The sequence below is a fragment of the Stegodyphus dumicola genome, chromosome 8, assembly GCF_044657685.1.
Source record: "Stegodyphus dumicola isolate Sdum_Otavi_A_Nest chromosome 8, ASM4465768v1".
In the NCBI taxonomy this organism is placed as follows: domain Eukaryota; kingdom Metazoa; phylum Arthropoda; class Arachnida; order Araneae; family Eresidae; genus Stegodyphus; species Stegodyphus dumicola.
This window is the reverse complement of record NC_140775.1, coordinates 50,397,739-50,410,628: the sequence shown is the minus strand read 5'-3', so window position 1 is coordinate 50,410,628 and position 12,890 is coordinate 50,397,739. Positions and strand designations below refer to the sequence as shown.

Sequence of the window (12,890 nt, the reverse complement as noted above, 5' to 3'; positions counted from 1 at the left end):
TTTAGATTCGGAAGCACATAAAAAAATCCAACAGATACCATTATCGAATGATATTATACGATCGCGAATACAAAATCTCAGTGAAGATATTTTAATGCAAGTAATTGAAGACATAAAAATCAGTCCACTAAAAATAAGCATGCAACTGGAAGTGTCAACTGATGTTGATAATTGTAGCCAACTTTTGGTATTTGTCAGGTATGTGAAGGAAAAAGAGGTGATAGAAGAATTTCTATTTTGTGAGGCACTGGAGGTGAATAAGAGAGGAATTGATATTTTCAATCGCATCAAAGATTTTTTTACCAAATATCAATTACCAATGAATGTGATTGGCTCAATATGCATTGATGGAGCCCCAGCAATGTTAGGCAAAAATTCAGGATTCTTTTCACACATGAAAAGAGAATTACCGGAAGTTATAATAACGCATTGCATGTTGCATCGTCATGCACTTGCGTCGAAAGCAATGCCAGAAAGTTTAAAACAACATCTAACTACAGCAGTAAATGTAGTAAAATACATCCGACGGCGAGCTCTTAATCATCGCATTTTTCGTGCATTTTGCGGAGAAATCGGTGCTGATCATACCGTGCTCCTATATCACACCGAAATACGATGGTTATCTAAGGGTCGCGTGCTTAACAGAGTTTTTGAATTGCGTGAGGAAATTATTCAATTACTGACTAGTCAAAACTGTTATTTAGTAAAAGATTTTATGTTATTTAGTAAAAGAGAGTAATGATGCAATGCTGAGGCTGGCCTACTTAGCAGACATATATTTAGCCATTTAAATGAATTGAATCTATCAATGCAAGGATTTGGTATAAATATAATAATATCTAGTGAAAAATTATCTTCATTTATCGCAGAATTAGAAATTTGGATACGTCGAGTAGAAAAGGGGAATTTTGCAAACTTTCCCTTGCTTGATTCTGTTATTGCGAAAAATGAAAAGAACACAATTATACCCGACCTTGTAATACATTTGAGACGATTGAGCGAATCATTCAATGTATATTTTTCTACCGGAAATATTACCAAAACTCAGAGATGGGTACTGGATCCATTTCTATTTGACTTAAATTTGATGGATGGTAGTGATCTGAAAAAAGATCAACTTATTGAAATGCGAGCAAGTTCAAATGAAATTCAAACAATTAGAATTGCAACAATTCTGGTGTTCATAGTTACAACGTTATCCAGAGTTGGCGAACGGAGCACTGCAGTTACTCTTACCCTTTGCTACAACCTACTTGTGCGAAATGGGATTTTCATCCCTTTTGCATATAAAATCTAAAGCGAGAAATCGCTTAAATGCAAGTGATGACTTACGCGTATGTCTTTCAAAAAAGGAACCTCGCTTTGCCAGTATAATAATGAACAAACAACAACAGACTAGTCATTAATAAAAATAATATTGTTTTGTATTTATATAAAATGTACAATGTTTTTCAATAAACAATAAGTTTTACAAAAATTTGTTTTTTCTAGACTAAAAAAATTAAAACACATTTTTCAATGGGGTACGGGAGATATATTTTCAGATTCAATGGGGTGCGACTCGCTAGAAAGGTTAAGAAACACTGCTCTAAATGAACTAAGTGACTTGTCGCTATGTCTAATTAAGCAAACAGAAGCTTATAAAAGATGTAAAAGACCCTTTTATTAAGAACTCAAATGAGTCGAACAGAAGGCAGTCCTGGTGCTTACAAAACTAGCCAGCAGTTATGGCGTAAATACAAAATGGAATAAAAATTAAATCTAAGCCTTGATTACGAAAGGCTAGGCAGAGAATACTTAACGTCCAACTCGATTCACCTAACCGGCTTGACAGCACTATCTGCGAGAATAAAGCAGACAGGAATGCTATTGTGCAATATCAACTAATAACGTGGCCTACAGGCAGAACACACTCTTCCTATAAAGCAATCTGAAACCCTCAATTATTTAAATTTTTTATTAATTTTATTTTATTTATTTTAATTAAATACCTTACATGGTAATATTCACACATAGTAAAAAGGTAATTATGTTTTATTTTGACAAAAATTGCCTTACCAAAAGCCGCGTGTGACGCAGAACACTGTCATGGTAAAGGATGAAACTGTAAGCTTATTTTTCAGGCCTTTTCTGTACATGCATTAAACGGTCTGATAATATTCGAAATTCATCGCAATGGTCTTGGAAACAAATGTAGCTTACAGAATTTTTTTTCTATATGAAAAACCACATTCCACTTTTAAGTCAGTTTCGTCATTACCATGAACTTTGACATTTTATGTGTATTTTCAGCTCTTAATTTACAGTGTGAAATAAAATTTCATACTAATGAATTGTTCCTGATTCATGATTTATAGCATTATTTAAAATGCGCTTTACCCTTAGCCGTAATTCATAACTAACTCAGTGCACTTGAGAATACTGAAACTTGCCACAAATTTTTATCAAGGTTTGATGTCCCACTTCTGTCGCCGGTCCATTTTATAGCATTAGAAAGCACCATTTACCGCATTTTCTGATTGCACTTATTATAATAACCGAATCTTGTATTAAATATATATGCACACATTTAGGAGCTCGGAAAGAAGACACGATGTAAATATTGGATATTAATGATTCTGTACCGAGCTTTATTCTCAGGCGAAACAAACCGCTACGTAGCAATTTTTATAGTTTGCTCTAAAAGTAGCAGCTACGAATAACCGAAAAGAAAAGACTACTGAAGTTTAATAAGTCGTAGCTGTTTGATTTTGGAGACTGAATAGGCTAGCTATGACAGTTTTACGTGATTTTAAATACGAGCCAGTTTCCAACGGTATTTATGAATACGAAACGTAATATAAACAAATTTGCTTTACGAGAAAAGTATTCTTTCTGAAGCTTATTACCCTTAAATGGAATGCCGTAATAAAATTGGAATACCTATTAGGTTTTTAGTCCAAAGGTGCTTTGTCCCTGAAGGACTATTGTTTTCGTTTTGCGATTTTGCGTTGAATCACTATAAATGTCCGTTTCACCTTTCCAACTGTTGCCACCAAATGTTAGAGTCCTGCATTATATTTGAAGAAATTAAATAATGAAAAATCTGCATAAATGTACGTATATTTCTTGCATTGTGATAAAACAACGGTACATATAGAGCCATCGAATTTTGAATGACGTAATCCTCCTACGAATATGGGCATGTGGAAGAACAAATTTGAAATTTGTTTTATTATCGATTTCATATTTTGTAAAACTTTAACGAATTTTTGATTAACAAACTCAAGGATTTCAAAGTGAGCCATGGCAACACTCTACGAAAAAAAAAAAAAAAAAAAAAAAAGCCTTCTTATCTCCAGCGCGCGGAATTGTGTATCGGAAATTCTATTCGGATATGCTCATTTTAAAATTATTTTGCGACATTGCTATTGAACTGAATTTTATGGTTTGAGTGCGAAGAATATGATATTTAATAAATAAAGGTAACACACAAAACGTTAAAAAAAAACGCCCCTTTGGACGTAATTTAAAATCTGAAACCTTTCAAATTTTAAATAGTATTTTTTTTTTTTCCCTTCTCCACTCGGAGCAGTAAATGTAAAGTATCAACCGTGCCTTGCTCGAAATTTAAAACCCGAGATCTTCCAGCACTAATTGGATATGCTGGCCTTCGCACCACAAGGTCATATAAGAAAAATGCTTTTAACTTTGCTAATAATAGGGAAGAGGCACAGTTGAAAAATCTAGACATTAATGAGTTATCGCTCATGAGATTTTAATTCGCCCACCTCTACAGAGTCTATTGGATTTTTTTTTTTTTTTTTTTTTTTTCTGTACCAGAAGAAGAAAGAAATCAACAACACTCTCTCCGAGAGTTGAACCTGAGACTTTCCATTACTCGCTAAATTATACTACTATGCTTCAAGGATATGTCTACATTTCTTTACAAATTTCTTTATTAAACTTTTCATTAATATCTGTTCTTCAGATATGAAGTAAAATATAAAGCGGCAACATTTTATAGAATACTATCATTTTTCAATAAAATATTTTAATTCCACCAATGAAATTATTAAATTCAGTACAGTCTATTTCTTTTTCTCAAAGGAAGTGAGACGAAATGTATGAGCAAAATATTAAATGTCTGATATCTCATTTTTAAAGATAATCTCGAATTTCCTCTCTTCCTACGATTACCTGGAAATAACTCGAGCTCATTAAGGCAGTGCAGTTGTAGCATTACAATTGAAATGATAAATAGTTTCAAATCCTGTTTTCTCTCATATGTTTAACCATATGACCTCTAAAGGTAAAATCAGAAAAAAGAAAATTTGACCTCACCTTCGACCAATGTAAATATAAAATTAAGAGTTTGCATTCCCTACTGCAATGGAATGAAATTTAATCATGCTTATGTGTAACTGTGTAATAAAACGTCATCTTTATCATACCCAGTATCTCTATAGTTCCAGTAACCACGTAATCCAGTAACCACGTTAATCAGTATCCAGTAACCACGTTAAATTCCATCCTTGAAACTTTGAAGGAAATTTGTGTATTGTCATTCACAATTTAGCATTTAAAAATACATGAGTGTTTTGAAATTTTGAGGATATTTTTATAATCCTAAATGATTTAGTAATGAAAATAATGCATATACATAGGCTTAAATAGTGTGTTCAGTAATTCAGAAAGCTATATTTTTGGGCATCATCTCTAAAAACATTTCTTTGAAAATTTTTAAATAAAAGTGTTAGTTGTCATGAAGATATTTTTTATATGCTTCAGGAAAATTAAAATTTTTATAAATAAAAACTTTCATAAAATTTTGACACGTAAAAAACTGTAGTTTTAGACAATTCGAAATAATTTCATTAAATGTATGAGCAACTGAATTTTTTTTCCTATATGTATAAATTAACTGAAATCAAATTTTAAAGTATGAAGCAATTTACCGTCACAAGAATTGTTTTTGAAGCATGAAAAATTCTCAAGATACACTTGATTGAAAGAAAACTGCATATAAAACACTTCTTATTCTGCTTACTAACTAAATATAGATTGTTGTAATTTATAAAAGTGTCTATATAATGCACTCCACCATACCCGTTCTAAGAAAGACAGGTCTTATACCCTTTGCCTAATCAAACAGGCTAAGCAATCTTTTTTAAGCATTATGTTATTATTTACTATTTATGAAAGAAATGCAAACAGACATAAATGCGCTTTGTTTTTAAAGGAAATGAGACTCCAGTATACACCCAAAATAGAAGCGGACAGACGTACTTCAGTCGGACGCAGAGATAAGGAGCGTTAAATCATTGCTTTGTTACGAATTAGAAATAAAAGATAACAATACTTTTTTTTACAATCTATCGACAAATTTATGTCTATAGTGTGTGTACTTGGGCGTAGTATCAATTTTATTTCCATGCAATAATATCACCGTCGTTACTATCACTTTTCATTTTCCTTAGCTCTTACCAAGATGTAACTAACTTAAGAATAATTAAGGCCGAGTTTATGAAATTTTAGAGAGAAAGAGATCGTTTGCAGGGGATTTCCTTAGTACTATTATTTCGACCAGTAAATCAATATTAGTTACCAGGCATTAGTCATTTTTCTAACCTAAATAAATCTCACGCATGGAATTTGACTAAACGCTTAATTATGCCATTCGTATCGTAGTTTCCTGCCTCGAATCCATTTAAATGTTAACTTCTGTTATTTGATGCCCTCCACATTGCAGAGATTTGATTTGTAGACACAAGTCGTGCATTTATTCAGGTTTAAGTTTTTAATTTAAACCTTCTAAAGGCTCTGTTGTACTTTCACAGATGAAGCGATAAACTCGCTTGTGGGTTTTAAGGAGACTGAAGAACTTTTAGTTAACTTACAGAGAATAACTCTACAAGTTGAACACTAGATATTATGTAACTTAGCAGTTTATTCCATTCCTTATAGATATGTCTTCCAGTTGCAAATGCGAAAAAGGAGTCCTATCCTGAATCTCCAATAATTTCAATAATCTGTCACTGGAGTTAAGCTATTAAAATCACAAAATTAATTAGTTTACTTGAGGGTTCATTAAACTAAGTTGAGAAAATAAAGCAGAATTCATCTGAGAATTATCCATCTGAAATCAGATACAAACCCTCGAAAAGACTGTACCATAAAACAGATTTGGTGCTGCAAGATTTCATTAATACATTAATACTGCAAGATATATTCGATGTCAGATGGCTAAATGGAATGAGTAAAGACATCAGGCATGGAATCTCTTGATGTCACAGCACCGAAAGTAACTTCCATACCAGCTATAGTTCCGCTGGCAATTTTTTTTACTTTCCAAACCAAATTGTTTCTATTAGAAGGGAGATGCGTATAATTCCAAAAATTAAAATGAAGAGAATACGAAAAGATGACAAGAATATGAGATCTGAGTGGTCTTAATGATTTCAGAACTACAAACTATGAAAAGCTGTTTATAAATTGTTCATACAAAACTTTCCCTAAAAGTTGCCGAGCTGATAAAAATAGAAAGGCTTGGTGAGTGCTATGAAATCAGTCCAAATAGTTACAGCGCCCATGCTATAATTTCATACATGGCTCGATTAAACTAGCTTGGCAGCCCTAGGCACTGTGCTTTTTCAGAAGTCCTCAGTGCCCATATTCCTCATTTTTTAAGCCATTTAAAGACAGGATTATAGGAAATTTGGGCCCCTTTGAGAGCTCAAACTGTTTTATGCTTCTTTTGAATATTTAAAAAAATCTGATGTGTACACCACATGACTTCCTTGTATTGGAATATTAAATTATACGCATTTTTTCTTGCATTTCATTTAAACTTATTAGATTGAATTAAATCTACTTCGCCGACAGCGCATAAACCACAATAGAATAAATGCATTCTTTAAAATTTAAGCTAGTGTTTGTTTACCATAGCGACACTCTGGCGCTAAATTCACTTAACAGTATTAATAATTATATAACAGTTACTTATATAATAATTATACAACGGAAACTAAGTTAACTGTTATATAATCCAGTAATTATATAACAGTTAACTTATATTTCGTCCATATTATAACTCATAATGCACAAAATTTATATCATTTAAAGAATAGAATTATCTAATCGTTGCCACATGTTCTATTCAAATACTATAATAAAGCTAGAATGATGTATAAAAGAAATTAAGCAAAACAAAAAAGAAACAGTTTTTCACAGACGATTGAGTATTTCTCATTTAATTAATTCAGTTCTCACTTCGCGAGAAGGCAAAAATACATTAAAAACTCAAAATATCTATATTAAAAATTACGAAGTAAATCTCAAACACTTATTTCCTCGAAAAAATTCCAGAAAGAATTAAGCATGATTTAATTGGCAATAATAAATGAATGCGTTATCTTTGTTGTTGCGAAGCTAAGTTTCTCTAGATTGGCAACAAATCCACTAGTCTCCTGTTTCAAATGTAAACATCAATGGCCGCCATTAAAAAAAGGCTTAGCGGAAATTAAACTACTTTAAAATTGCTGATAATTCTAAAAATATCGCACACAGATTTACTAAAGGCATAAAAACCTTAACCGGAAGATAAAAACAACATCATTCAATCATTTTTTTAAAGCAAAAAATGTACAATTTACAAACATATAAGAGTAAAACTGAGATTACTGAGCCGGGTAACAGAGTGGATATATATATAAATATATTTTAATACGTTTGGTGCGGCAGATTGCAACCAAAATACGAGGTGCACATCTACATGTTATAGCAGTCCTATATACAAAATTTCAATGTTCTGAGGCTACTCGTTTTTGAGTTATGCGAGATACGTACGTACGTACGTACGCACGTACGTACATACGTTCGTACAGACGCCGCGAAAAATTCCCTTCAGAATTAATTTTAAAGCAGTTTTATAAGTTTTTTGAAGGAAAAGAGTATTTTATTCTGTCCTTACGTACAGATATCACGCAAAAACATCGTTAAATTGCATTCGATAGCGGTCAAAATGGATATTTTCGTTGAAATATGCTGCCTGAAACTTTTCGCGATTATAATACTTCCTTTTTACTTCGTACAAGGAAGTAAGAAATATTCCTTAAGAAAAATAATACATGACGCTTTCTTTTAGGTCAAGCAGGCTTTTCCAGTCGTTATAACTCCAGTTTTGATGCTTACTGAATTACTCTCAGTATTTTGCGGATTTCATCTGTTTAATCAGCGGTTTTCGTGTTTCAGAACGATCGTATGACCCAAAGGTAAGGAATTTTCAAAGAAAGAAATTTTCCGCATGAAATCAAGCTATCTCTACTACTACTTATTTGTTCCGTTGTGAAATTTTATTATTATTATTAGTAGTAGTAAAAGTATAATAGGAGTATTATAACTATGATATTTTTAAACTGTATAAGATAAAAAAAAAAAAAAAAAAGTTTAACATGGGAACAGACATGAAGTAATCAGTTTTCATGCCCTAATTCAACTAAGAAACGGCACGCGGGCCGTGCCATTGTAAGGTTTTAGCTGATCATCCACCCGGCTTGGCAAATCGCTAGTTGTCAGTAGAACTGGCGTTCAGTGACTCATAAGATCTTTATACTATTTCAAATTAGAATTATATATTTCTTATAAAGGTGATTTATTTAATAGTGATATACTTTTATTATTTATTTTTAATGTTTCTAAATGATGCAATTCATAATAAGGCTAATTCTTTTAATTTATAACACATCTGGCTGATAATTTTATAAACATATGGGCCATCATTTTAAATTACAAAAGATATTTCTAATGCCATATAATATTAATACTCTATGAATATATTGTCATATAGTATAGACATATAGCTTAATCGTTTGTGCGCAACCTAGCAAAACGTTTTCTATTTCTTCGAAGAAATAGAAATTGAGCTTTATAACTCTCAAGTTCGTAACTTAGACTAGGACTCAAGCCAGATACTTATTTGTTTAAAACGACATTCTCGAATGCTTTACTGGGCAACTTGCAGTTTTACTTTATTTTTTTCGCTCTAAGGTCCAACCATCCTTATTATTCATCATTTCTTCTTACCTATGTGCAACATTTTAACAACATCAATTACTAAATTGAATGCTTCTAATAATTTTGAATTCCAGTATAATAACTGTGAAAACAGTGAGATTAAGATTAGTTCTGTGCTAGAATCCTGACGCTTTTAAATTGAAGTAAAACTTGCTGAAGAACTACAGCACATCTTCTTTGTAAATACATTTCACAAATTCTCTGCCTTTTCTTTAAATTGTATTCCTATATAAAATCGGTTTTTACAAAAGTATAACCTGGAAATTAACTTTTTAAGGAAGAAACTGAAGAGATATTAATAAATAACTATGCTGAGAAGTTAATTCTTTCCCTGTACAATGAATTATGAAATTGAAACACATTATACTGAATTTCATGGTCTAATCTAAAGATTAAACACGTTTGCGTTCATTCTGGGTATGACAGTCATTTTTTCTTGTGTAATAGCTTAAACTGCAAACAGTTTTTTTTAATAATCAAGTAAATTGATATGAAAGCATGCATGGATATCATTGAAAAATTCGAATGCAAGAGAAGAAGAAGTAAAAATAAAAATTATTGCAACTAGCTGTGAGGGTAGGATATATGCTCTAAACTTATATGCAATCTTTGAAGAAATGAAAAAGCTACTATTAAATTTGCGTTTGAAAATAAAACACAAAAATAAATAAAAACATTAAAATACCTAGATTATTATTGCAAAAATTTACAATTTTCTATAAATTTATGTCATTATTTATAGAGTCACCACGGTAAGTGAGCCGTAGAACATCTCGTATTTACTTCATACTGAGCTTTGATAAAAGTTTGCCAAAAGTAATAAATTAACATTAAGAATATATTGAACATAGGGTTCAAAGTTCTACTTTAAATTTCAGCATTTTATTAAGAGCCAATATGATAATATGCGCAATTTACCGATGTCTCCACTAGATTGACAAATTCTGTTACATGTTTGCGAAGATAGCAATTTGAACCAATGTCTGATTTCTTGGGAACTATCATTATAGCAGTACGCAATGTAAAGTCTCGACACTGCTGGGAAATACCCTTCAGTTTCCCGGATCTCTTTTCATCAGACCGAAAATCCAATAGTGAAAGTCTTATCAACGACATGGAGACACTATATATCTGAGGACGAAAAAAGAGTAGTTTATCTTCCGCGTCTTCTTCTCTCCGGTATCATGCTGCTGATTCTTTGCGGTAAGCGCCAGTTCCTTTTTTTTTTTTTTTTTTAATTTTTTTAAATTTTATTTTGTTTTCTGTGCAATGCAATAGAATATTTTCAGCAGACAAATTTTAACTGGTCAGCCTAACTTCTGTATTCTTAATTCATTTCTGAAGGAAAAGAGTCTAAAGCATAAATTAAGCGAATGGTATTGCTCTTTACCTGTCTTATGCGTATGCTAATTACTTATTAGTAATTGATTACAACTGATTAACTGTTCATATAAATCTTCTAACTCGATTTTACACTAATCATAGAGAAATAATTTTAATGAAAACATTTCATGTCTTGTAAATCATTAAGATCATTTGATAATTTAAATTATCATGAGCTTGTCAGCTGAATATAAATATTTGCATATAAAAACTATTTAAAATATGAGTTTATTAGCGAAAATTTCCATTGCCCATTTTTGCGATTTCTTCGTTCTATTATTCATGCTCAATATATTAAGGAATTTAATCGACTGTTGACTCATGAACCCTATATTTTTATGTACTGTATGCAGATAAAGTCAGAATAAAACGTTTATTTTTATGTGTTAAGTCATAATTAATTTCACATTCTATCGTTATTGCTTTATTATATCTCAGTCTACATTCATTGTTTGTCTGAAATTTTAAAGAGCGGAAAATCTGTGTTTGCATTTGTAAACACTTTCCCCCTTTTATGTGTGACTTTATTATTTTATACAATTACTTTAACAACCATTTTTTATGTTAAGTTATTATTTCATACTTCTGTTTCCTTTATGTATTAAAATTATATTTTACTGTATTCCTATTAAATCATTAATTATGTTGTGTGCTTATACTATAATGAGCAAAACTGCTGTATTTAGTATTGATAGTTTTCCGGTCAACGGATTTCTCAATAAGTTCCAGTTCATGATAGGAGTGGGACAACGTGATTAATAATAGATAAAGACAAACTGTACCAATAGTTAGCTGCCAGTGGTTAAACGTATATACATAGTAGCACTCCGATTACCCAAGGTTCTATGGGATAATTCCCAGATGAACTTGCAATAATAATATGCTGTTTTTCTTAGAAAAGCTTTACAGTTTGCTGTATAGTCAGTGTTAACTATTGGAGCGTTTTTAAAGTGGTGGCTTCCGAAGTAATTTTGCATGACCTGGAAAACATTTTACTTATGTATTTGTTGTTAATAATACGGCCCATATTACTTTTAGAAACATAGATATATGGACTCACCCTGTGCGCGTGATTCCTTTTGAAGCAAATACAATGAATACTTTGGAGCTTTGCCACTGTATGATATATAATGCATAAAATATATGCTTATGTGTCAAGTTACGTGACTGGCGTAAGTTGGAAGAACTTCCTACGTCGGTACATTCAGTACAATTAGTTCGCCAGCCTATAGGTAGTGGCGCTTCATTATTCTATTGTTTCCGGGTTTTTTTTTTATCCTGTACTAAATTGGTATTTCTGTTAAACGCTTTCCTTCAGTCAGTCACTAATTGGTTAGCGGTTAGCTGGATGCAGAGCTGCGCAATTTATTTTGCGATATAGACGGAGACTAACTAATATACATCTCATAAAAAAAGAATGTTTGTGCTTGCTGTTACATATACATTATCACAACTCGTATAATTTAGAACTGTGCATAACATTTGAATGTTGCTATCATACGAAAATTCATCTTGTTAAATTAAAGTTGTAAATAAAGTTATAATAGAAATTTTAATTAAGAGATAAAACTGAGAGCCACTTATTAAAAATAAAAGATAAGCAAACGAAAAAGTTCAAGTTAAGTCGGATATTGCGTATTTTTGTGGTAACGTGAACAATAAAACTGCGTGTCATATTTGTAGTAAGAGGATATCATTTGCAAAAGAATACAATTTACGTCATGCCGATTAAGTAAAGAATCCTATTGACTGATGAGCTTCTGCAATACTTGATAAAGATAGTTTCCAGTAACACTTTTCCGTTACAGATTTGATCAAAATCGAAACCCCACTAATTTTTAGTAAGACATAAAGAAATTTATGATTATTTATTTACAAACATATGTATTTTGCTTCTGTATGTATCAGGGAAAAGGGAAAAAAAACGGGTTGCCATTATTTATTTTAAAGCTTTAACCCACCAAGAAATTTTTCATAATTTCTTTATTTTTAGTTTAAGCTATTTAGGAGTTAATTCAAAATATTCAAATTATTCTAAATCAATGTTAGATCTCAAAACTGAGCATTTACGAAGTTCGATACGTTCATTTGATATATTGCATTGATACGTTCGAATTACAAAGTTTAACTAACAGAAATTTCCTGCAGGTACCGACGTTTAAATTTCAGACAGAAATTAAATACAAATTCGAATTTTCCATTGCATTATTGTTATTATCGTTGTTGACGCATGTCTTCATAAATACTTATTAAAGTAAATTTAGTATATTTAATCAAGTAAAATTTAAAAATTAGAAAATTTTATTTTGTTGTTTATTTTGTTTAAAATAAAACAATTTCATTAAAAAAAAAAAATCTGACCAATCAGTAGCTTTCAGATTACGCTTTCGGCCCGAATGCAATTTAAGTTTTAAACCACAAAAAAAAAAAAAAAAAAAAAAAAAAAAAGAAGA

At 31.2% G+C, this 12,890-nt stretch overlaps 1 protein-coding gene across 1 annotated transcript in view; it reads left to right on the top strand.

Annotated features, from left to right (window-relative positions):
• Positions 1 to 10,106: 10,106 nt before the first annotated feature.
• Positions 10,107 to 12,890, top strand: part of LOC118196929 (uncharacterized) — a 33,844-nt gene continuing 31,060 nt past the window's right edge. The window contains exon 1 of the mRNA XM_035368401.2: positions 10,107 to 10,257. Within this exon, the coding sequence (XP_035224292.1) occupies positions 10,239 to 10,257 (19 nt within the window). The 5' untranslated portion in view covers positions 10,107 to 10,238. The remainder of the gene's footprint in view (positions 10,258 to 12,890) is intronic.